Source organism: Mytilus edulis, chromosome 2, assembly GCF_963676685.1.
Source record: "Mytilus edulis chromosome 2, xbMytEdul2.2, whole genome shotgun sequence".
Taxonomy (NCBI): domain Eukaryota; kingdom Metazoa; phylum Mollusca; class Bivalvia; order Mytilida; family Mytilidae; genus Mytilus; species Mytilus edulis.
In genome coordinates, this window is record NC_092345.1 from 53643910 (window position 1) to 53670552 (window position 26643).

Here is a 26643-nt window from a genome sequence, read left to right on the forward strand (position 1 = left end):
AAAACTTTAATTTTGAAAGACTTCTCAATAAAAGTTAAATAATAGACAGAATGGATAAGTGTTAGATCAGGACAAAAATAACATTCGTATGCAGGGTCATGGTATCATTTTAAAGAATCAATGCAAATTTTCCTCAATCAACAAAAATTGGTATCCAAAAAAATAATTTATCTTTGAAATTGTAAGTCTTGGTTTATTAACACAAATGTCTCAAAATATGTTTTGCTTTTTTCAGACAAGACTACCAAATATCAAAGTCCATGCATATTTCGCACCAGTGACACCACCACCATCAGTTGGAAATGGACGTCAACGTTATTGCAAGTGCTGTACAATTCTTTGATCATATTAATGTTGCTTATGTTATGTTTATATAACAGAAAGATCTGTTTTGATATACAGATACATATGTATTGTCAGGAATTCTGTTAATTGATATTCAAAAACTGTTTTGATAGTGCTTCATGATATGTCCTTGTAAAAGAAAACCTATTTAATTCTATTTGCATATTTTAAGCATTTAACTAGTATGTTTAGATATTGTCTGGCTTTGGAATTTGAGTGACTAGGACACAGGACACTACAGTTTACCTAAAGCTAGTGTCATATTTTATTGGCTGTGATGAGATCAATTACTGGATTTGTACATATTTGACGGCACAAAATTATGATACTCAACACACACAACAAGATTTTTTTTAACAAATGTATCAAATCAGTTGTTAAAACTTGATGACTGTTTAAGAAAAAAAACATTTTTTTACAAAATTGAGCTAAACACTATTTATGGAATTTCTTTGTAATTTTTGGACAAAAAAAAAGAAAAGCAACATGTGTGCAAGAATAATAAATGTTTTCATCCATTGGTGTAAGAAGTAATGACGTAGTACTTAGTATGTGTATAATGGTATCATTTTGCAAAAAGTTTTCAGGTAGGGGTATTATTCAAATTATCACTTTACAAATTATTATATAAAAAACTTTTTAAATTGATATTACATAGGGCAATGCATCATATGACCATGTTCAGAATATTTTGGGGTTAAAATTAAAAGATGAAAACTATGGTTCTGAGAACTTTAAGTGTTGCCCTACACTGCTCAAAGTTTTCATGATGAACCAATCACATACCGTTTTGATTCTGGTTCCTTACCTGAAAGAAGAATAAAAAAATCTTCTTAGATTACAATTTGACATTTAAAATCCTCAAAAAGTCTTCTTACATGTAACTGTAACATTTTCTTTATGTTTAGATCTTACTTTTGGATTGTGGCAACCCATTGCTTTGATTGTATGTAATATTTTATTTTTAATATAAAACTGAGGTGCAATGAAGTGTGTTCACATTAAAGGACTGCATAACCATTTCCACAATGAAATTTATACAAGCACTTTTTTTTTATTTTGGGTATTTTAACATGTTTCTTGAGGTTTTAATAGTTTTTGATAATTTATGATAGGAAGTTTTTACAACACTTTAATTTTGAATTAATGACATATTATTTTTTTGAGGAAAAACAGTAAAATGAAATTGGTGAATATAAAACTGCAATAAATATGTTTGCATTTACTGTATACATGATCTAAATGACAAGAATCATTTCAGAAAATTCCAATTCAAATAGGTTTCAGATAGCTGAAATTTAAGTCTCTCTACAGAGCACAATTTGTGTTCAGCATATGCTTTTAATAGAACACCTTTTAACTTTAACATTATATATTAAATCCTGCTTTTAGTTAGAATTGAAATACTTAATATGGCTAAGCTTTTACTATTATAAATATTGTGCATTAGTAACATTCCTAGAGCATTACTTGTTTGACAAAGTATTATTGATACAGTAGTTTCTAATGATTTCTTGATCATTCATGGTGTATGACATTGTTTATCAAATTGAAATTGTCTGAAATTGATTCAGTAAACTGCTATCACTTTATAGATTTTCACTGTCAGAATATATTTGAAATACAGAATTTTCCAGGTAAGAATTATTGAATGATTACCATACAATAAGTTTTCAAATTTAACACAAAATTTATATGTAACCCCAGTTTACTCATATTCAGAGTATGATAGGCAACCATTGTGTCTAGGAGAACATTATCATATCATACATAAGATGCATAAGAGTAAAATATATTATGACATGAATACGTTAAGGGATCATAGACTGATTTTGGACTGGTAAAAATGTTGTAGGACAAGTAAAAAGTAAAAAGTATAACCCTTCCACAGCCTGGCTCATCACTTTGCGTCCAGCGTCTGGCGTCGTCATCGTCCGTCAACATTAACTTTTACAAAAATCTACTCTGAAACTACAAATTTAACCAAACTTGGCCACAATCACCATTGATGTATCTAATTTTAAAAATGTATCTTGTGACTCGGCCAGCCAACCAAGATGGCCACCATGGCTAAAAATAGAACATAGGGGTAAAATGTAGATTTTGGCTTATAACTCTGAAATCAAAGCATTTAGAGCAAATCTTACATGGGATAAAATTGTTTATCAAGTAGAGGTCTATCTGCTCTGAAATTTTCAGATGAATCGGATAACCGGTTGTTGGCTTGCTGCCCCTGAATTGGTAATTAAGTCTCCCAAACAAAGTTTGGAGACTTATTGGTTTTGCTCAGTTCTTATTATTTTTATTATTCTTCTTCTTCCTCTTCTTCCGCCGCTTTAAAAAATGAACTTGTCCGCAGCGTTTCTCCAAAACCGCTTGTCAGATTGACTTAGGATTTCATAAAATGGTAGACTAATATGTCTAGGTGAGCCATCAATCTTTTGTTTGTGCATTGGGGTCTATTAAGGGGTATTTTGGGGGGTAGAAAGCAGGGAGGGTTTTACTATAGAACCCTATGGGATTTTATTTTCAAATTTTTTTAAATGAATATAACTTGAAAACTATAAGTGATAGATACATACAGTCTTCAGAAATAATTAAAGGACAATAAAATAAATCACATGAAATATAGGGGATGCCCTGGGGGTCATCCCCACCCCCTTCAATTTGAGAATGTGCTATTATCTTGTAAACGGTTCAGATCCCCACCCCTAAACCATATATATTCTTGTAGGGGACAATAAAACAAATCAAATGAAATAAAAGGGAAGTCCCTGGGGGGTCACCCCACCCTCTCTTGTTGGAAAACTTTTAAACGGTCCAGATCCCCACCCCTAAACCATATATATTCTTGTAGGGGACAATAAAACAAATCAAATGAAATAAAAGGGAAGTCCCTAGGGGGTCACCCCACCCCCTCTTGTTTGAAAACTTGTAAACGGTCCAGATCCCCACCCCTAAACCATATACATTTTTGTAAGGGACAATGGAACAAATCAAATGAAATAAGAGGGAAGTCCCTAGGGTGTCACCCCACCCCCTCTAGGTTGACAACTTGTAAACGGTCCAGATCCCCACCCCTAAACCATATATATTCTTGTAGGGGACAATAAAACAAATCAAATGAAATAAGAGGGAAGTCCCTAGGGGGTCGCCCCACCCCCTCTAGGTTGACAACTTGTAAACGGTCCAGATCCCCACCCCTAAACCATATATATTCTTGTAGGGGACAATAAAACAAATCAAATGAAATAAAAGGGAAGTCCCTAGGGGGTCACCCCAACCCCTCTTGTTTGAAAACTTGAAAACGGTCCAGATCCCCACCCCTAAACCATATATATTCTTGTATGGGACAATAAAACAAATCACATGAAATTAGATGGAAGTTCCTGGGGGTCACCCCCACCCCGTTCAATTTGAGAATGTACTATTATCTTGTAAATGGTCCAGATCCCCACCCCTAAACCATATATTATCTTGTAGGGGACAATAAAACAAATCAAATGAAATGTAGGTAAAGTCCCTGGGGGTCACCACCACCCCCTCCTGTTTGAAAACTTGTAAATGGTGGAGATCCCTACTCGTAAGTCATATATATTCTTGTATGGGACAAAAAATCAAATCAAATGAACATGGGACCATATGAATGAGGAGTTATCGGAGCTTTGTTTGGGAGACTTCGTAACAGCATCCTGTTACAATTACTTCTTGTTTTAAGGAAATTTTAGTTTTTGGTTAATATCTTGAATACTATTATAGATAAAGATAAACTGTAAACAGCAATAATGTTCAGAAAAGTAAGATCTACAAATAAGTCAACATGACCGAAATGGTCAATTGACCCCTTAAGGAGTTATTGCCCTTTATAGTCATTTTTTACCAATTTTTCGTAAATTTTTGTAATCTTTCAAAAATCATCTCCTCTGAAACTACTTGGCCAAATTTAACCAAACTTGACCACAATCATTATTAGGATATTTGTTTAAAAAATGTGTGCGATGACCTGGCCAACCAACAAGATGGCCACCATGGCTAAAAATAGAACATAGGGGTAAAATGTAGATTTTGGCTTATTACTCTGAAACCAAAGCATTTACAGCAAATCTGACAAGGTGTTAAATTGTTTATCAAGTCAATATCTATCTGCCCTGAAAGTTTAAGATGCATTGGACAACTGGTTGTTGGGTTGCTGCCCCCAATTTGTAATTTTTAAAGAAATTTTGCCGTTGTTGGTTATTATCTTGAATGCTATTATAGATAGAGATAAACTGTAAACAGCAATAATGTTCAGCAAAGTAAGATATACAAATAAGTCAACATGACCAAAATGAAAATGATCAGTTGACCCCTTAAGCAGTTATTGCCCTTTATAGTCAATTTTTAACAATTTTCATTAATTTGGTAAATTTTTACAAAATATTTTCCTCTGTAATTAAAGGGCCAAGTTTATTATAGATAGAGAAAATTGGAAGTAGCAAGAATCTTCAGTAAAGTAAGATCAACATACACATCACCATCATCAAAACACAATTTTGTCATGAATCCATCTGTGTCCTTTGTTTAATACATGTAAGCACATAAACCAAGGTGAGCCACACAGGCTCTTAAGAGCCTCTAGTTTGTTTTGTTGCTGGTGGACATCCTGGACATCAGCACTAGTAAATGAATCTTAGTCTTAAGCAGCTTATTTGATCTTACACACTTTAATTGTAAAATAAGTACAATTCAGACATTTCTCTTGCTTTCAATCAAGTTCTGTTCAGTAGCTTTTCAGACAATTAAGTATGATGTTGTTATTTAAGGAATAACTGTAATATTTTTTCTGTCTATGAAGAAATAACACAAAAAATTTGGTGCACACTGAATAACGCAGGTAGCGGGTTATTTTACAGTGTGCACCACATTTTTTATGTTATTTTGAATAGACAGAAAAATTATTACAGTCATTTCTCATAATTTAATTCTAAATTCCATTTTAAACCGTAGAAAACCATGAAAAAACGTTGATGACGTCACGGTACCATGTCTAAATTATGTCTATGGGCTCATAACAAAATAACGTCAGCCAATTAGAAGACGCGTTACATCCAAAATTAAATTATTAACAGATAAATAAAACTACTAAACAAACTAAAAATAGACTGACCAGAACTATATTGACTACAAGCGAAGTGTCTGAACAGTACTAAATTAACTAAGTCTGAAAATTACCTGAAAGATTGAACATTTATAGTCAATCTTTTAACCCACTATTCAGATCAAAAATCAATTAGCTACTGTGGATGAACAATACTTCTAATTATTGCCAAACAGTTAAAAAAAAGAAAAAAAATTCTTGCACACTTGTTTGAGTTATTATCCACAAAATTACATATTACTAAACATGAGTATGTGAGATTTGTCATTGATAGGGTAATGTGATAGTAAATAAGCTGTAGTCTTAATATTGCTGTTGCATTTATATAACCTGTACAAAACTTAGGTTTTATTTATCACATGATCTGAGAGTGAGTGTGTATATGTTCAGATGAGATTGTTGTATGCTTGAATTTAGCAGTGTAAGAATGTTAACAGTGAAGCTTGAGTATTTTAAAGCAAAAGATGTGTTTATTTTTGATAGTGTGTGAATGTTGAAACTGACCAATGGTTTTTGTATAATCATGATCAATGTTATTGTATTGATATCTGAATTATATAGTTTTTGATTGTGATTTTATGGTTTACCTTACACTTCCCAAACAAAAAAATCTACTCACTTTTACGTTATTTTACTGAAGCTTATGTTTTCATTTTTTTGTCTCTTTTCTAAGATAGATACTGTCTTTCCTAATTCCTATGTTTTGTCTCAACTGTGAAAATATTACAGAATGTTATATATACATGTTTTTCTTCTACAAGTATACTATTTTCCATCCCTGATTGAACCCCATATTGTGTAGAATAGTGATGAAACTTAAAATTGATCGCACGACATATCCCTGTTTCTATATTTGGTAAATGAAGCAACAGTGAGAGTTTTAGTTTAAAATGTTTTATTAGCACTGAAATTAAAGCATCTTATAAACATAAGACTACCCCAAGGGTATCACCAGCCCAGTAGTCAGCACTTATGTGCTGACGTGCTGACATGATCTATCATTTATAAATTAGCTATTGACAAAACTAAGGCTTTTCTACCTCAAGAATAGATTACCTAAGCTGTATTTGGCAAAACTTTTAGGAATTTTTGTCCTCAATGCTCTTCAACTTCTTACTCTATTTGGCCTTTTTAACTTTTTTGGATTAGAGCGTCACTGATGAGTCTTGTAGAAGTAATGCTCGTCTGGCGTAAATACAAAATTTAATTCTGGTATCTATGATGAGTTTATTTAACTACCGGTACAAGTTTCAATGCAGACAAATATCCCTCCTTTTAGAAATGGATATTTTTTGTTGTTTCTAATAGCATAAGTTCGTTGAGAAGGGTTAAATTGATAATAACCTTGAAAATTAAAAGATACTGTTATCAATCCCATGAAAATATTGATTTTTTTTTTTGCATTCCTGCTATGAATTATTATAGATCTGTTTTTCGTCAAATTTCGCACAGATGTATGGTTTCTAATTTGTATGTCTTGTATTATCCGTATTCCTGATTTTGTTTCTTCTTCAATATACAAGCTAATGTGATGTCTAGTGCTTACATACATTCTTTTTTATTTTCACACTTTTATGTTCAGTGTATTCTTGCTTTTCTTCAGTGGAGTAAATTGATCAACCTGTGCACTCAACAGTTTAGCTAAATGTTACCCAGAATAGTGTTTTGTATGTATGATGTAACATCACTGAAATGTGTCATAAATATTAAGCATATTGTGATATAAAATATTAATAATACCAGTCTTGATTTTATTTTGACTTTTGTTGTTAAGATAAAAGCATTTATCTTTGATTATTTTTTTTGGCCTTTTGGTGTCAAGATAATTATCTTTGATTTTATTTTGCCTTTCAGTGTCAAGATTATAGCATTTATCTTTGGTTTCTAGTTATTTAATAAAAAATTATAATCACAAAAACACTAAACCTGAGGAAAATTCAAAATGGAAAGTCCGTACTCAAAGGACAAAATCAAAAGCTCAAACCCATCAAACATGTCATATTTCTAACTTAGCTTGGTACAGACGTGTTCTTGTTCAGAAAATGGCAAAATAAACCTGTATTTATAGCTAGCTAATTGGTTATCAAAGGTACCAGGATTATAATTTAGTACGCCAGACGTGCGTTTCGTCTATATAAGACTCATCAGTGACACTCATATTAAAATATTTATAAAACCAAACAAGTACAAAGTTGAAGAGCATTGAGGATCCAAAATTCCAAAAAATTGTGCCAGATACGGCTAAGGTAATCTATGCCTGGGATAAGAAAATCCTCTCACTTGAATGACAGTCACATAAAATTCCATTATATTGACATCGATATGTGAACAAAACATAGAGACATAATAGGTAAAAATGTCAAAAATATGGGCACAGCGTTCAACATTTTGTGTCATAATCACTATAAAACAAACACATATATCAAAGAAACACAAAAAGGCAAAGACAAAGCACTTTATGAAAAATGAAAGACAAGAATAAAAAAAAATTACCATAGCACAATAACAATGACGAGATGTATAAGTGCATATTCTTGTCAAATGGATTTCTGCAAAAACAGTCGACTACACCAGGCATCTCAGTACAAGAATATATGACAAACGATACAAATTCAATTTTGAAATTATAAATTTTGCTCATCTTAGCAGCAATATGCAATATGCCAACTTCACCCACGTATTGAACTTGCAGCTGCTACTCAGACTTTGTAAACAATCATCGGTGTCTGAGTAAAACAAGCCACGGTTTTGCCAAAAAATGTATCATCCTTTTTAGCTCACCTGGCCCGAAGGGCCAAGTGAGCTTTTCCCATCACTTGGCGTCCGTCGTCCGTCGTCGTTAACTTTTACAAAAATCTTCTCCTCTGAAACTACTGGGCCAAATTAAACCAAACTTGGCCACAATCATCATTGGGGTATCTAGTTTAAAAAATGTGTGGCGTGACCCGGCCAACCAACCAAGATGGCCGCCATGGCTAAAAATAGAACATAGGGGTAAAATGCAGTTTTTGGCTTATAACTCAAAAACCAAAGCATTTAGAGCAAATCTGACATGGGGTAAAATTGTTTATCAGGTCAAGATCCATCTGCGCTCAAATTTTCAGATGAATCCGACAACCCGTTATTGGGTTGCTGCCCCTGAACTGGTAATTTTAGGGAATTTTTGCTGTTTTTGGCTATTATCTTGAATATTATTATAGATAGAGATAAACTGTAAACAGCAATAATGTTCAGCAAAGTAAGATTTACAAATGAGTCAACATGACCAAAATGGTCAGTTGACCCCTTTAGGAGTTATTGATCTTTATAGTCAATTTTTAACCATTTTTCGTAAATCTTAGTAATCTTTTACAAAAATCTTCTCCTCTGAAACTACTGGGCCAAATTAATCCAAACTTGGCCACAATCATCTTTGGGATATCTATTTTAAAAAGTGTGTGGCGTGACCCGGCCAACCAACCAAGATGGCCGCCATGGCTAAAAATAGAACATAGGGGTAAAATGCAGTTTTTTGCTTATAACTCAAAAACCAAAGCATTTAGAGCAAATCTGACATGCGGTTAAAGTGTTTATCAGGTGAAGATCTATCTGTCCTGAAATTTTCAGATGAATCGGACAACCTGTTGTTGGGTTGCTGCCCCTGAATTGGTAATTTTAAGGAAATTTTGCTGTTTTTGGTTATTATCTTGAATATTATTATAGATAGAGATAAACTGTAAACAGCAATAATGTTCAGCAAAGTAAAGATTTACAAATAAGTCAAGCATGACCAAAATGGTCAGTTGACCCCTGAAGGAGTTATTGCCCTTTATAGTCAAATTTTAACCATTTTTTCGTAAATCTTAATCTTTTACAAAAATCTTCTTCTCTGAAACTACTTGGTCAAATTAAACTAAACTTGGCCACAATCATCATTGGGGTAATTTGTTTAAAAAATGTGTGGCGTGACCTGGCCAATCAACCAAAATGGCTGCCACGGCTAATAATAGAACATAGGGGTAAAATGCAGTTTTTGGCTTATAACTCAAAAACCGAAGCATTAAGAGAAAATCTGACAGTGTTTAATTGTTTATCAGGTCAAGATCTATCTGCCCTGATGTTTTCACATGGATTGGACAACCCGTTGTTAGGTTACTGTCCTGAATTGATAATTTTAAGGAAATTTTTCCGTTTTTTGTTATTATCTTGAATATTATTATATAATGTTATAGATAGAGATAAACTGTATACAGCAATAACGTTCAGCAAAATAAGATCTACAAATAAGTTTACATGACCAAAATAGTCAATTGACCCCTTAAGGAGTTATTGCCCTTTATAGTGAATTTTTAACATTTTTCATAAATTTTGGTAAATTTTTAGAAAATATTTTCCATTGTAATTACTGGGCCAAGTTCATTATAGATAGAGATAATTGTAGCAACAAGAATGTTCAGTAAAGTAAGATCTACAAACACATCACTATCACCAAAACACAATTATGTCATGAATTTATCTGTGTCCATTGTTTAATATGCACAAGACCAAGGTGAGCGACACAGGCTCTTTAGAGCCTCTAGTTCTGACAAACATCATCAGAAAGTATTAAAACTTAAAATAGATAGGTATTCAGTGTCAATTTCACAAATTGTACGTATACAAGATGGTGGTCATAATTATAAATCAACTGTTTACAAAACTTTTGAATTTTTGAAATACTCACGCGTTTCTACATCAGAAATAGATTACCTTAGCTCTATATGGCAAAACTTTTAGGAATTGTTGGTCCTCAATGCTCTTCAAATTCGTACTTTATTTTGCCCTTTTAACATTTTTCATCGTCACTGCTGAGTCTTTTGTAGATGAAACGCGCGTCTGGCGTTAATATAAAATTTCAATCCTGGTATCTATGATGTAATTTATTGTAGGTGCTGTTCAAAGTATATCTTTTTATTTTATTTAGTCTAACCGTTATTTGTCTTCGTGCTAATTTTGGGCATTCCTGGTGCAGTTTGGTTCTTCGGGTGCCATTCGGACACTGGTTTTATACAGTGTTGCTTCTACTTTGCTTACCCTATCATTTTTATTTACTAACTTTTTACTTTATACAGAAAATGTAAACGATATTTTTGATGCCCCAGCTACTATAGTAGAGGGGCATTATGATTTTCAGGTTTGTGCATCCTTTCATTCGATTGTCTGTTCTTCCCTTTCGTTCGTCCGTCTATCTGTCTGTCTGGCTTCAGGTTAAAGTTTTTGGTCAAGGTATTTTTTTATTGAAGTTGAAGTCCAATCAACATGAAACTTAGTACACACGTTCCCTATGATATGATTTTTCTAATTTTAATGCCAAATTATAGTTTTTATCCCAATTTCACGGCCCACGGAAGAAAGAAAATGATAATACGAGTGGGGCATCCGTGTACTATGGACACATTCTTGTTTGTCAAAGACTTAAAACGTATTTTTTTCTTCATTTTCACCGAAAAATACTATCTACTACCCCTTAAAGTTGACGTCTTTGACAGATAAATGTTTGTTTGAATTTGTTCGTCAGTTGTGGTGTATGTCTGTGATATAGATTTTCACAGTTGTGGTGTATGTCTGTGATATAGATTTTCACAGTTGTGGTGTATGTCTGTGATATAGATTTTCACAGTTGTGGTGTATGTCTGTGATATACATTTTCACAGTTGTGGTGTATGTCTGTGATATACATTTTCACAGTTGTGTATGTCTGTGATATAGATTTTCACAGTTGTGGTGTATGTCTGTGATATTCATTTTCCCAGTTGTGGTGTATGTCTGTGATATAGATTTTCCCAGTTGTGGTGTATGTCTGTGATATAGATTTTCACAGTTGTGGTGTATGTTTGTGATATAGATTTTCACAGTTGTGGTGTATGTCTTTGATATAGATTTTCACAGTTGTGGTGTATGTCTGTGATATAGATTTTCACAGTTGTGGTGTATGTCTGTGATATTCATTTTCCCAGTTGTGGTGTATGTCTGTGATATAGATTTTCACAGTTGTGGTGTATGTCTGTGATATAGATTTTCACAGTTGTGGTATATATCTGTGATATACATTTTCACAGTTGTGGTGTATGTCTGTGATATTCATTTTCCCAGTTGTGGTGTATGTCTGTGATATAGATTTTCACAGTTGTGGTGTATGTCTGTGATATACATTTTCACAGTTGTGGTGTATGTCTGTGATATACATTTTCACAGTTGTGGTGTATGTCTGTGATATACATTTTCACAGTTGTGGTGTATGTCTGTGATATACATTTTCACAGTTGTGGTGTATGTCTGTGATATACATTTTCCCAGTTGTGGTGTATGTCTGTGATATAGATTCTCACAGTTGTGGTGTATGTCTGTGATATAGATTTTCCCAGTTGTTGTGTATGTCTGTGATATAGATTTTCACAGTTGTGGTGTATGTCTGTGGTGTATGTCTGTGATATAGATTTTCACAGTTGTGGTGTATGTCTGTGGTATACATTTTCACAGTTGTGGTGTATCTCTGTGATATACATTTTCACAGTTGTGTATGTCTGTGATATACATTTACACAGTTGTGTTGTATGTCTGTGATATAGATTTTCACAGTTGTGGTATATGTCTGTGATATAGATTTTCACAGTTGTGGTGTATGTCTGTGATATAGATTTTCACAGTTGTGGTGTATGTCTGTGATATACATTTTCACAGTTGTGGTGTATGTCTGTGATATAGATTTTCACAGTTGTGGTGTATGTCTGTGATATACATTTTCACAGTTGTGGTGTATGTCTGTGATATAGATTTTCACAGTTGTGTATGTCTGTGATATAGATTTTCACAGTTGTGGTGTATGTCTGTGATATTCATTTTCCCAGTTGTGGTGTATGTCTGTGATATAGATTTTCACAGTTGTGGTGTATGTCTGTGATATACATTTTCACAGCTGTGGTGTATGCCTGTGATATAGATTTTCACAGTCGTGGTGTATGTCTGTGATATACATTTTCACAGTTGTGATGTATTTCTGTGATATACATTTTCACAGTTGTGGTGTATGTCTGTGATATAGATTTTCACAGGTGTGGTGATTGCCTGTGATATAGATTTTCACAGTAATGGTGTATGTCTGTGATATACATTTTCACAGTTATAGTGTATGTCTGTGATATACATTTTCACAGTTGTGGTGTATGTCTGTGATATACATTTTCACAGTTGTGTATGTCTGTGATATACATTTTCACAGTTGTGGTGTATGTCTGTGATATACATTTTCACATTTGTGATGTATGTCTGTGATATACATTTTCACAGTTGTGGTGTATGTCTGTGATATAGATTCTCACAGTTGTGGTGTATGTCTGTGATATAGATTCTCACAGTTGTGGTGTATGTCTGTGATATAGATTTTCACAGTTGTGGTGTATGTCTGTGATATAGATTTTCACAGTTGTGGTGTATGTCTGTGATATAGATTTTCACAGTTGTGGTGTATGTCTTTGATATAGATTTTCACAGTTGTGGTGTATGTCTGTGATATATATAGATTTTCACAGTTGTCGTTGCTGGATCCAAATTATTATCACATTACCCTGTTATTTCTGTTTGCGTTCTCACCAGATTTTACAATAAAACGAAACTTTAAACAACTGTCATATAATTGTGAGGTTTAGCTACCCTGAAAAACCTAGGTATAACCCACAATTTTCATTGGAAATGCTTGTAACAAGGCAGGAATATGGATTTTTGTCGAGCCTTTGACTTAAGTTGAAAAAGCGAGACTAAGCCATTCTACATTCCGTCGTCGTCGGCGGCGTCCACAAATATTCACTCTGTGGTTAAAGTTTTTGAAATTTTAATAACTTTCTTAAACTATACTGAATTTCTACCAAACTTGGACCGAAGCTTGTTTATGATCATAAGAAAGTATCCAGAAGTAAATTTTGTAAAAATAAAATTCAATTTTTTCCGTATTTTACTTATAAATGGACTTAGTTTTTCTGTGAGGAAACATTACATTCACTCTGTGGTTAAAGTTTTTAAAATTTCATAACTTTCATAAACTATCCATGATTTGTACCAAACTTAGACAGAAGCTTGTTTATGATCATAAATGAAGAAAATTTTGTAAAAATAAATTTCCACTTTTCCGTATTTTACTTATAAATGGACTTAGTTTTTTTGCCAGCAACAAAACATTCACTCTGAAGTTTAAGTTTTTAAAATTTTTATAATGTTCTTAAACTATCCAGGATTTCTACCAAACTTAGACAAAAGCTTGTTTCTGATCAAAATAGTTATCAAAGGTACCAGGATTATAATTTAGTACGCCAGACGCAGATATTTTTCAGAAGTAAATTTTGTGAAAAAAAATTCACTTTTTCCGTATTTTACTTATAAATGGACTTTTTCTTCCAGTTAAAATTACATACAGTCTGCAGTTAAAGTTTATAAAACATTTATTAGATTCATAAACTATCCTGGATTTTTTACCAAACTTGGAAGCTTCTTTCAAACAAAAGACAGTATCGAGAGGGAAATGTTTATTGATGTTTTTCCTCATTTTTGTTGAGTCTGCGATTAACAGCAAAAGTAGGCGAGACACTGGGTTCCGTGGAACCCTAACGAATTTTTTTTTCACTTGTGCCGTTGATTGGTTACGTTGATTTTTGAAGTTTTTATGGACTTCAACTTGGAGAATTTACCTTGGAGTTTTGTTATTTTTGTTTTGATTCGAGTGTCACTTATAAGTCTTTTGTAGACTAAACGCACGTCTGTCGTACAAAATCTCATTCCTGGTTTCTATGATGTTTATTTACAATCACTTGGTTGATGCCATTGCAGGTGGATGTTTCCTTGTCGGTGGTATCAACCTTCCAGTAGATAGCATTTCGTGTGTGACACGCATTATTAGTTATTTTAGTTTATCTATAAAGAAGAGGGACGAAAGATACCAAAGGGACAGTCAAACTCATAAATCTAAAACAAACTGACGACGCCATGGCTAAAAATGAAAAAGACAAACAAACAACAGCACACACGACACAACATAGAAAACTAAAGAATAAACAACACGAACCCCACCAAAAACTAGGGGTGATCTCAGGTGCTCCGGAAGGGTACGCAGATCCTGCTCCACATGCGGCACCCGTCGTGTTGCTTATGTGATAACAAATCCGGTAAATAGTCTAATTCGGTAGGAGAACTGTTCACAAAACTTTTTTTTTCGAATTTTAACACTGGTACCTAAGATGAGTTTATTTATCCAAAACGAAGTAACTGTTGTTTGGCTTTTAACTATTTTGATATGAGTGTCACTGATGAGTCTTATGTAGAAGAAACGCGCGTCTGGCGTATTAAATTATAATCCTGGTACATTTAATAACTATTGAGCTGCTCAATTGGTAAGTACAAGAAAACAGATGGATATGAAAAGGAATTATTTCCGACAAAGGAGACAAACGCCAAGTGATTGGTTCCTATCAATTGATATTCCAATGATAATGTAACACAATGGTAAGAATATACCAAAGGACAAGGAAAGCTGCGTTGATCTTAAACATTAGATTCTTAAAAAAGACGGTATCATAACACCATCAGATGATTGTCTGAATATAAGACAAAATAAACAAATGCATAAAAGGAAAAGAGGACTCTCAAATTATTTAAAATTAAAAGGAATAAAGACATAGAAAGACCCCACACATAGATGTTAAAGATGTACAGTATCAGTATACTTCTAAAAAGAAGTGTAGACCCGCATATTTAGACATTTTATATAAATTGACTAACATATATGTTCTCCGGATTATAAAAAAGTACGCGGCATAACTAAGATGAACAAACACAACAATATAAATATGGCATTATATCTCAAAGTTATTTTTTAATCTTTCGTCCTTTTGGGGTGAAATATGAATAAAAATATATTCATTTATACGTGTATACAACAGCTCTTCCCGAACGCTCGTCGCATACGACAAACTTATTAGTTGTTTGACACCAATTGAGTGCTCTTGGAGCTTTTAGCCTTGATACATTCTTTAAGGAAACTGTGCTCTTGGATCCATCAGCTGAGATCACGATAACCGATCTATTCTTTCTACAAGCAACGAATATGTCACCTTTTGAATCTAACGACATACAAAATGGTTCTAACAATATGTCACTACGATATTCCCATAATGTACTTCCGGAAGTAAGCATACAGAAAACAACATTTGTCATGTGATTTGAACAGAAAAGCCTTCCTTCGGAGAAAACGATGTAAAAAGCACTATGAACTGTCTCTATTGTGGATTCTGTACTTACATTCCTCTTATAGTCTATAACTTGAATGCATTTCTGATGTGGCAGACTTGTGTATATCTGACCATCTGCATGGTCAATTCCAAAACATTGTCCAGCGGTTTTTATTCTTTCTATTTCTTGACCTTCAGAAATGTCTACAAGACATATTTTATTTTCTGAGAACAAGGTAATTGCCACAACATTTCCATCGATGCATGTTAAATCAGTAGGCTTGCATGTGAAATCAATATACTGAATGTTCTTTGGATTAGTTTCGGACACAACTATTTTTTTGTTAATGAGAAACAATAACTTATCCTCGGGTAAGATTTCACACGCGTTCAACTGTTTACCTCTTTCTGGAATTTCAAGAAAAGTGTCAAATTTCAGGTTAATACGAGGCATACATTCAACATTTAATGATTCACCACGAGGAACACTGATTTCAATATTCAAATTTTGCCCCGAATCAACTGATTCCTCTTTTTCTTGCTCTGGTGTGTTTAAATTAACGCTTTCAAAGGCTACTGCATTCCCGTTTTCTATAATCTCATTAAAGATTTTCTCATTGTCTGTTTTCTGCCCATTTACTGTTAAAACGTCGTGTCCTTTTGAAATGAAAATTTGCGCTTGCGCTTTTTTCTTTTTCATGAGCGTTAACTTTGGTGGTTTTGACATGATTAGGATTTTTCCGAACGTCTTAAAATTGTTTTTTAAAGTTTCTATATCTTCAGATTTCTGAAGTAAAATTTCAGTTTGGAAAAGACTTGTATCTGTTTGTAAGTCAAAGATAAAAGATTCTTCAGTTTGAACTGATTGGTTTAATTCCTTGATGGCAAGAAAAACATCTATATCGGCTCCAAACTGTTTAATGGTCCTAAGATCCTCATATATCTGGTGTATTTTGGATTTTCTTTCCTGTAGATCGCTAACTAGTTTGCCTAAACGAGACTTTTCCTTGTTAATCACTTCAGTTAAATCGCACACTAACTGCTTTTCCAATATGTTCAGATATTTCATAATATCAATTTTTGTCTTGGTAATTTGTTTCAACACACTGTCTTTTTGTTTATCTATGTTTGAAATATTTTGTGTACGATCTTTTAATAGTTCCTCGATACTAGTTTTTATATCTTGAACATTAGTCTCGAGATCTTCCACGAAAGCAGAACTTTTAACATTCTTTGTAAGTGTCTGTAAATTTTCTACTCCATCACATTGCTTATGCATTGTTTGAATGCAATAAGGACAGCATAAATTCTCGTGGACTAAGCAGAAGAAATCTGTTTTTTCACCATGCTTATTGCACGTCTTTTTAAGAGATCTGACAAACGCTGGTAGCTTTCGAAAATCAGACGTGGAGATTGTTGTATGATTCCTTGAAGCTTTAGCCTGACTGTGGTAATCTACGCAGTCATCACAAAGGGCCTGGTCACATTGAGAGCACCATTGTTGAGCTTCAGTGGACGCATGAATGTCACATGTAACACTAGTAGAAGACATCGTATCTGTAATAAGAAGTTGTAATAAAATTTTACAATGATTAAATAAAAACCACCTTTATTATATGCTGTTTTCCTGTGTTATATATAGTAATATTCCGTTATTTTACTTTTATACCGCTGATCAGCATGAACGATATTTTTCAATTTTTTTGGCATTCAAGTAAATTGTAGTAAAGATTAATTAAGCACCCTACATGTGATAACGCCCTGTCAATATTTAAATCGTTTTGAAATAGCAAATTAATATAAATGTGAATATAAACACACTGTTTAAAAATAAATTACATCCGTGTTATGCTACAAGAGACCTAATTTCTGTGCTGAAAGTCGTTCAGTTAATGGTTTTATCATCAGATATCAAGGAAGTATCATTCGATACACCGTCATATACCGGTAGACCTTTTTGGTGTTTATTTATCATGTTTATCATGATCTAATTATAATACCATATACCATCGGGTCATTAATTTTCGAAGAAAAACTTGTTCAAGCTCTATTTCAAAGATGAACAAATCTTTTAAAATTGTAAACAAGGTACTTAAATTTAATTGCAAAAGCTCTTAAGAACATATGCACCACATACGAAGACCGTCATAAAAAGCTAAAAGGTCTCATTTATCCCTATCATAAAATAACGTTTATTTAAATTTGACCATTGGAAAATGTACACAAGAGAAATAAACTAACAAAATAGACAATTTTCAAAGAACGAAAAAAAGACAAACTTTCTTGATTTGAAAAAAAACTCCAAACTTCATTATACTCCCTTGATCTAAATGATAACAACATGTCAATAAAACATAGTGGACCCTTTTGCTCATGCTGTTAAAGACGCATTAGAATTGTCTCGGACCGAAAGGTTATGAAAAAGAAGGGAACGAAATACCGCACACTTTAATATTGGCTATTTAGAATGACAGTGTCTCCCTTTCAGGATAGAAAATCTGAATGCAGAGGAGATCAAACGATATTATAAAATTATTAGAACAGTTCTTTAAAATCTCATTGATAATCGTTTTAAACATTTCACAAGGACCTTTATACAAAACCGTTCGACAAAAACGTAATCAGACTTGAAAGCAAATTATTTACTTTTTTAAAGTATGTTATGTCTGTAACTGCTGACCGTGATAGCTTCCAACAACTCTTTTGTCGTTTGACGTAAGTACTATGTCAAATTCTTAAAAATGGATATCACAAATTCTGATATGATAAACTCTCGTACCTAAGATCAGATCATATATGTGTCAATGTTAGGGTTCGGTAATGGTCAGTTTTTATTTAGAGATCATATATGAATATGTTTTAACAACAAATGAACCTTAAGCTGATTCAAAATGCCACACAGTTCTTACTATAAGTTTCAGATTTTAGGGGTGTAAGTAGCAAAACGAAATAAATTATTAATATTCAAAAAGACAGGAGACTATATATCAAAACAAGATGCGTTAAAAAAAGTGATTTTTGTCTTTTTTTTTACCGTTTGAACTAAGACATTTCGCATCATAAAAGTTATAACAACCAGCTTCTTTAAAACAACATTTACAAAATTAATATTCAGCGCCAAGCACAGTAATATGATGTACAAAAGGAACAATCATTATGGTTAGGAAATAGAAAATGTAAAATATCGAATAGTGTAATAAACTTACATTTTCTTTAATCCAAAACAGTAGTAAATATGTTCAACTGTTTTGGTTTTGATATATCATAAGGGACATTATCAAATTATTTTATTAATTATCAAACTATTTAAACATCTACTTACTTTGATCTGAACATACAATGCTATAAAGTATACTTTCTCCGCATAATTTTAATACAGCTATTCATTATAGTCATGTGGTGTGTTGGCGATATGAAGATATGGATGGATGAAAGAACAAAAAAAAATTTTACAAGTAAAGTACTTGTTCGATTTTTTTTTACAATTTAGCAAAATGCATTATAAGTATTGTGTTACATGTTTTGTAATAAAAAACCACATTTGATTTTAAGCACACTTTATAAAAAAAAAACAACCATGCGGACGAAATGATTTGAATACTTCTGAAATTGCTCAAAAGTACTTAAATGTTTATTGTCTCCCTTATAATCAAGTATCAAACTATAACTTTGCATTCAGATTTCTGAAACTGTCTATGATGTTGTTGTATTAACTCCAAAAATCAGCAGTATAATGGCTTGACAGATTTCAAGATTTATCAAATCCAATGAATTCTTCGAAATCATGAACTTATAAAAAAGGTCGAAAACTTAATTTCTCTTAGATATTTGCAAGAGAAAGGGGTACGATAATAGTTGCAGGATGACAAAATAGAAAAACACATGCATAACATAATATAAAGTCGCGGCCGGGTTTGCTTAGAAATAAAGGGCTTGTATAGGTTTACATGAGAAATAATTCAATGACTACATTTATATATAAGAAAAGTTATCGAAGTTTTTTATGTTCTTTATAAAAAAAAATAGATTGTACGAAACCTACAGAAAGATGGCATAAGTGTATATAAAATATAAATTCAAGACAAATTCATTTTCAGAATTATATTTTTAAAGATACATGTACTGTGGATTCATTTATTTTCGTAAGTACCAATTTTCGTGGATAAGGGAAGATCGTGGATATTTAATTTCGTGGTTTTGCTGAAGTCTGCATACAAGCCTATAGAAAATTTGTTATTCGTTGAACATTTAATTTCGTGGTTCAACAGTACCCACGAAAGCCATGAAAATTGGTATCCAACGAATAATAATGAATCCACAGTATGTACAATAACGATCAAAAGGTGTCTGGAACGAAACAGTAAAATCACTAGCTAAGCATTACACACATTTAATATCTTAATTTGAATACTAGTAATAAATGCAAAAGATACCACAGATACAGAACGTAATCTTGACTAACATGTAGAACCTGAATGGGCGTCGAGAGTCCTTTACAAGATTTTAAACTCTACTACAAAAAAAGTTGATATCCATTTTCTCATTTTAATACTGAGCAACATCTAGCAACACCTGCTTAAGGAGTATATACATCTTACAGTTGGTACAAAAATGCATGACTTGCCATTACTATAAAGATTTTCCTTGAAGGAGGATTGTTGCACACAAATAAACTTCTGAATCAATGGTTTTTAAACGGGTAAAAATGAGCGCACATATTCGAAAGCTTTACGAACGTTTATAAAAAAGAAGATGTGGTTTACCAATGAGACAACTCTTCATAAATGACCAAAAGATACAGAAATTAACTAGTATTGATTTTGATATATCATAAGGGACATAACCAAATTATTAATTATCAAATTATTTAAATATTTACTTACTTTGATTTGAACACACAATGATATTAAAGTATTATATTACAGGAAGTATGCTTTCTCCGCATAATTTTAAAAAAGCTATTCATTATAGTCATGTGTTGTGTTGGCGATATGAAGATATGGATGGATGAAGAAACAAAATTTGTTTTAATGTAAAGTACTTATTCTATGTATTTTTTAACAGAATTGAACGAAAAACATTAAAAATGTTGTGTTACATATTTTGTAATAAAAAACACATTAATTTTAAGCACATCTTATAAAAAAAATAACAAATATGCGAACGCAATCATTTGAATACTTCTGAAACTGCCCAAAACTACTTAAATATTTATTGTCCCCCTTATAATATAATCAAGTATCAAACTATTATTACTATAACTTTGCATTATGATTTCTGCCGCTGGCTATGATGTTGTTGTACTAGCTCTTAGAATCAGCAGTGGAATAGCTTGAAAGGTTTCACGATTTATCAAATCCAATGATTTCTGCGCAATCATACATTTATTGGTATTAAAGGAAAAGTCCGAAAACTTTATTTTCTTTAGATAGTTGCAAGAGAAAGGGTAACAATAATAATTGCTGGATTACAAAACAGAAAAACACATGCATAACATGATATGAGTCACGGTTTACTTAGAAATAAAGGACTTGACTTGGTTTGCATGAGAAATATTTCCATGACTACATTTGTATATAAGAAAAGTTATCGAAGTATTTTTTCATGAAAAAATACTTCGATAACTTTTCTTATGAAATATAAATTCAAAATAACTTCGTTTGTAGAAGTATATTTTAAAAGATATATGTATATACACTAACGATAAAAAGGTGTCTGCAACGAAACAGTAAAATATTTAGCTTAAACATTACACACATTTAATATCATAATTTAAATCATAAATGTCAAAGATACGACAAATACAGAACTTAATCTTGACTTACACTGTTACAAGTAGAACCTGAAATTAAGAATGAGTATGTGCGTCCATTGAATTTTTTAGACTCCACTACAAAAAGAGATGATTTCCATCTTCTCATTCTGATACTTCGATTTCTGTGTAGCAACATTCTAGAAACACTTGCTTATGGAGTATGATACATCTTACAGAATTGATAGGAAATTACATAACGTGCAATTCCTATGAAGGAGGGACGAAAGATACCAAAGGGACAGTCAAACTCATAAATCTAAAACAAACTGACAACGCCATGGCTAAAAATGAAAAAGACAAAAAAACACCAGCACACACGACACAACATAGAAAACTAAAGAAGATATTCCTTAAAGGAGAGTTGTTGCATTGAATTAAACTTATAAACCAAGGATATTTAAAGGTAAAGTTGAGCTCATATATTCGAAAGTTTTACGAACGTTTATAAAAAAGAAGATGTGGTACAATTACCACTGAGACAACTCTTCACAAATGACCAATGATACAGAAATTATCAATTATTGATTTTGACATTATTAACTTATTAATTATCAAACTATTTAAACATCTACTTACTTTGATCTGAACATACAATGATATTTAAGTATTATATTTCAGGAAGTAAACTTTATCCGTATAATTTAAATAGCTATTCATTTTAGTCATATGTTGTGTTGGCGATATGAAGATATGGATGGATGAAGAAACAAAAACTTTCCATGTAAAGTACTTGTTCGATGTAATATTAGAATTGAACGAAAAGCATTAAATATAGTGTGGAACAATTTTTTTAAATAAAAAAACAGATTTAGTTTTAGACACACCTTATAAAAAAATAACAAATACGCGGACGAAATCATTATAATACTTCTGAAATTGCTTAAATATTCTTAATTGTTTATTGTCCCCCTTTTGATCAAGTATTAGACTATAACTTTGCTTTAGAATTTTTACGACTGTCCATGATGTAGTTGTGCTAGCTCTTAGAATCAGCAGTATAATGGCTTGACAGGTTTCACGATTTATCAAATCCAATGAGTTCTATAAAATCATAAATTTATTGGTAATGGTATTAAAGGAAAAGAGAAAAAACAAATAACTTAGATAGATGCATGAGAAAGGGGTGCGATAATAACTGCAGGATGACAAAACAGAAAACACACGCATAATACAATATAAAGCTTTACCTAGAAACAAAGGGCATTAGGTAGGTGTATATGAGAAATAATAACATGACTACAATTATATAAACATATGTCCTTTCTCAATTTCAACTGTATATCTAAGAACAAAATTATTTTCTTTAACCTGTGTGCAGTGTAAAATATTATTGTAAATGGTAAATTGTCACGGTTACTGTTGTTTTTCTGAAATTTTTTGACATTTCACAGCGGTATAATACTTACTCATCCCTTATTATACGGACATTGTATCATAGATCAAAATTTATTCGTTCAGTGTAGGTTCACTTGTGCTAATATGTCGTTTGGTTGAGTTTAGCCATTTCAATTGATAGTTTATATTATTATATTTCACGTTAAAATGCCATATTTTGATTGGCTGATACGAGGGTGTTAATTTACTCTATCACATAGCTGAGAGGGTGACAATTTTTTTTGAATTGTTTGCATTTGTCCTAAGTCAGGAATCTGATTTCAGTAGTTGCTGTCCTTATTGATATGGTTCATAAGCTTTTCTCGTTTGTCGTTTTTTATATCGATAAATAAAGTTTAGCTTTTAATATCATATACATTCGAAAGTTTAACGAACATTAATGTTTTGTTTGATTTTGTTGGCCGTTATGAAATATCAATGTCGTAGATGTCGACGGATATATAGCACGTGTAGTATAGCCAGAATCCTCTGCTCTCGTCCTTATTCATGCCTATAACAAAGGCGACTTACAAGAAAAGTTGTACATGGCATTAGAAACACGACAGTTGGAACTGTATACACTCCATCAGATATTGCGTCTCAAATGGTAACGTCAAATTTTTACGTTTTACAGCGATTAATGATTATTGGGGATATATCATATCTTTTTTATTTCGCTTGCAATTTTTGTTTTGCACATCAATATAGTTGTTCTAAATATGCATGAAATATTTCCCACTGAAAGTAATGTAAGCAACAAACAACAAAATATATCGTATTTGGGTAATGCATAAGTCTATGTGACATGAGAAGATATATACGGTATGATGTGTGCTAATGAGACAACTCTCTACTAGAGACCATTTGACATAAAACGTAAAAGAATGCAATATTTCTCCATTTAGATCCGAAAAGGAAGAAGATAATTAAAAAAGTTTTTCAGGAATTACAAGTTAAACGGGTCTTGCTAATAAAATCACTTCACTTTAATAACGGAACTATTAGATTAAGAAATGAAACGATTGTTAGAAAAAAAGGTTAATTATATTCATCTCATATGTTTGCAAGCTTTTTATGATATGGAGAGGTATATAGCCACGCTTCAGTCCCAATTTTATTTTCACTTTCAAGTTCTATACATATGAATCTTATTGCAGAGAAATACAAATTTGCAGTATTACGCTTCCCAAATTGGAAAATTTGAAAAAGACGATTTTTTTATTCTCTCGTAATACACAACTTTTTCACAACTTAAGAACCTCATCTAAACGAACAACTTCAGTCATCGGATTTTTTTTTTATACTTTGTGGTCTTGTTGATAGTATCTGACTAGCAAGAAAATTCTATTTGAGGAAATATAATTTTACAGATAATCCACCAAAAATAGCGTCCCGAATCGACAACGTTGAAAACGTATGAAAATCGTGCAGTGGACAAACTTGCAAAACATTTCATTTCTTTGAAAAAGAAGTAATTTTGACTACGCAAATTATTAAAAAGTGTGTAGCTGTTTAGAGTTAAAGTACAACTACGGAAAAGCACTATTTAGCATGCAACAAATTTAAATTTTCAATAAATAACGTTGCAAATGACAGTTTAGTTGTAAAAAGCGGCGAAATCCGACATTTGACATCTTGCAAGACATTTGCCAAAAGCTGTTGCATTTTTATGTGTGGTGTGAGTGCTGCAAAAAAAAAATCGATTTTGATATGGTCTATCTATATACTTTTGTAAGCATAATTTACACAAACGAAATTTCATATAATCTCGTATTTTAAAACCTATAAATTTTGATAACTGAACATTTCTAAATCTGACCATAATGAACACTATTTTGTTTTGCCAAAAAAAATGCGTAGATCGTTACAGGAACGCATATTCAGTATCATTGTAATACTTTATATATAAAGCTTATCATTCATTCGAATTTTCGCGGATATCACACTTTTGAAGAACACAAACACCCCTGCTAAAGGGCAAGGTTCACTAATGGCACAAAATGGCCTAAAATATCAACTTTATCATAAAACACCAAAAAGGTCTCAATTTGGTTCGTAAATTTCAAAAGTATAAATGCTAAATATATCAGTTCTTTTCATAAGACTACAAGATATTCGCCAAAGTAAGCCCATTTTAGACATTTTGTCAAAATATGATGATTTTGTGCATTTTTCAAACCTAAAAGCTTTTGAAACACATTGGCCGCCACCTACGATCCAGAATGTGTTGTAACCAAAAGATTCCAATTTTGATATAGATTTCATCAATATAAACACTTTTTGGATCGTAAATGGAGGCCAAGGTTAATTATGCCAAAAAAAAAAACTAAAGTTATGGACAAAAAATACCAAAATTGACCTTTCAATACAAATTGTACTCATTGAAGGGGTCATTGCTCCATAAATAGTAAAGAAAAGTGCCAGAAAAAATATTTTTGTCTTAGTAGTATTATCACAAGTATTTCTATGTGACATTTGTAATTTTTTGCCCAAATTTTAAAAACATAAAAAAATCAGGGCCAATTTTAACCCTTCGTGAACCTTCTCCTTTGTTATGCGTATAGTCTGTTACGTCAGACACGCATATTTTTGACGTTTTTTCAATATGCTGTCCTTATTTTAGACAATTGAAAAATATGATAAAAGAATTTGCATTTTTTTTCCGGAATAGTATTTACCTGTCTAGTCTATGGATATTAATTTTATATAACTTAACTGTAATGATTTTATAGAAGAGCTATTTATTAGTGTGGACTGGTTGATTACACGGTATTGACGCAATAACGTGCGTAACGTCATAGTAAATCCCTTGTTGTTTATGGGGCTCATGTTGCTTAATCTTTGGGTTTTTATTTGGTGTTTTGTGCACAAGAACATGCAAAAAAGAAAGATTTAAACTTGTTAGCTTTATAACCAACATATGTGTGAAACGCTATTTTACAATTTATGACAAAAATCAGCAAAGACCCATCGAATTAGCTATCAATAATGACGACTTCGGTATCTATACTAAAGAAATTTATCCTGTTGAACTCACTTTAAATAAAGCTAATACTAACAATGACCACTGCCCTTTCCTCGATCTTGATACCGATATCATTAATGGAAAGCTTAACACTAAAATTTATGATAAATGAGATGATTTTTTATTTCCTATCGTTAATTATCCATTTTTAGATGGTGACGTTCCCTTGTCACTATCTTACGGTGTTTATATATCTCAACTTGTACGATTCGTTCGTGTATGTAACAATGTTTTAGATTTTAACGAGAGAAATTTATGTATTACTGAAAAACTATTACAACAGGGTTTTCGATATCACAAACTAGTCAAAACATTTACTAAATTTTATCATCGGTATAAGGACATCATTCGTAAATATAGCTCAACATGCAGACTTCTTGTACGTTCAGGTATTTCACATCAATTTTTTTATGGAAATATTCTTTATAAAGCACAAAAATGTCAGTATTCACCTTAGAAGCTAACAAAACCTTTAAATAGACTTATGAAAAAGGGATATAGTTACGATATTGTTTTCATGTGATTAAAGATTGCATATTTTGGCGTTGATATTGATCTCACTTATAGGGTCTTTGCATCGGAACTAAACACATTTATTTAAAAAAAAAAAAAACAGTTATTGGCATGACACGGGTTATGGTATTCTCATATATGTTATGATGGTATGATACTTAATCCCTAACGGGAAGGATTGTGCCTGATATTCATATGATGA

The 26643-nt window shown here is 32.1% G+C and overlaps 2 protein-coding genes across 2 annotated transcripts in view; one reads left to right on the plus strand and one right to left on the minus strand.

Annotated features, from left to right (window-relative positions):
* The window catches only part of LOC139512435 (F-box/LRR-repeat protein 20-like), a 32633-nt gene extending 25409 nt beyond the window's left edge, over positions 1-7224 (plus strand). The window contains exons 15-16 of the mRNA XM_071300047.1: positions 236-2594; positions 4064-7224. Of these exons, the coding sequence (XP_071156148.1) occupies positions 236-343 (108 nt within the window). The 3' untranslated portion in view covers positions 344-2594; positions 4064-7224. The remainder of the gene's footprint in view (positions 1-235; positions 2595-4063) is intronic.
* Positions 7225-15110: 7886 nt separating this feature from the next.
* Positions 15111-19080, minus strand: LOC139512436 (uncharacterized). Its single transcript, XM_071300048.1, has 2 exons — positions 19037-19080; positions 15111-17271 (listed from the first exon to the last, which is right to left on the minus strand). Exon 2 carries the CDS (start codon positions 17264-17266, stop codon positions 15404-15406), a length of 1863 nt encoding a protein of 620 aa, XP_071156149.1. The 5' UTR covers positions 17267-17271; positions 19037-19080; the 3' UTR covers positions 15111-15403.
* Between the last annotated feature and the right edge of the window lie 7563 nt (positions 19081-26643).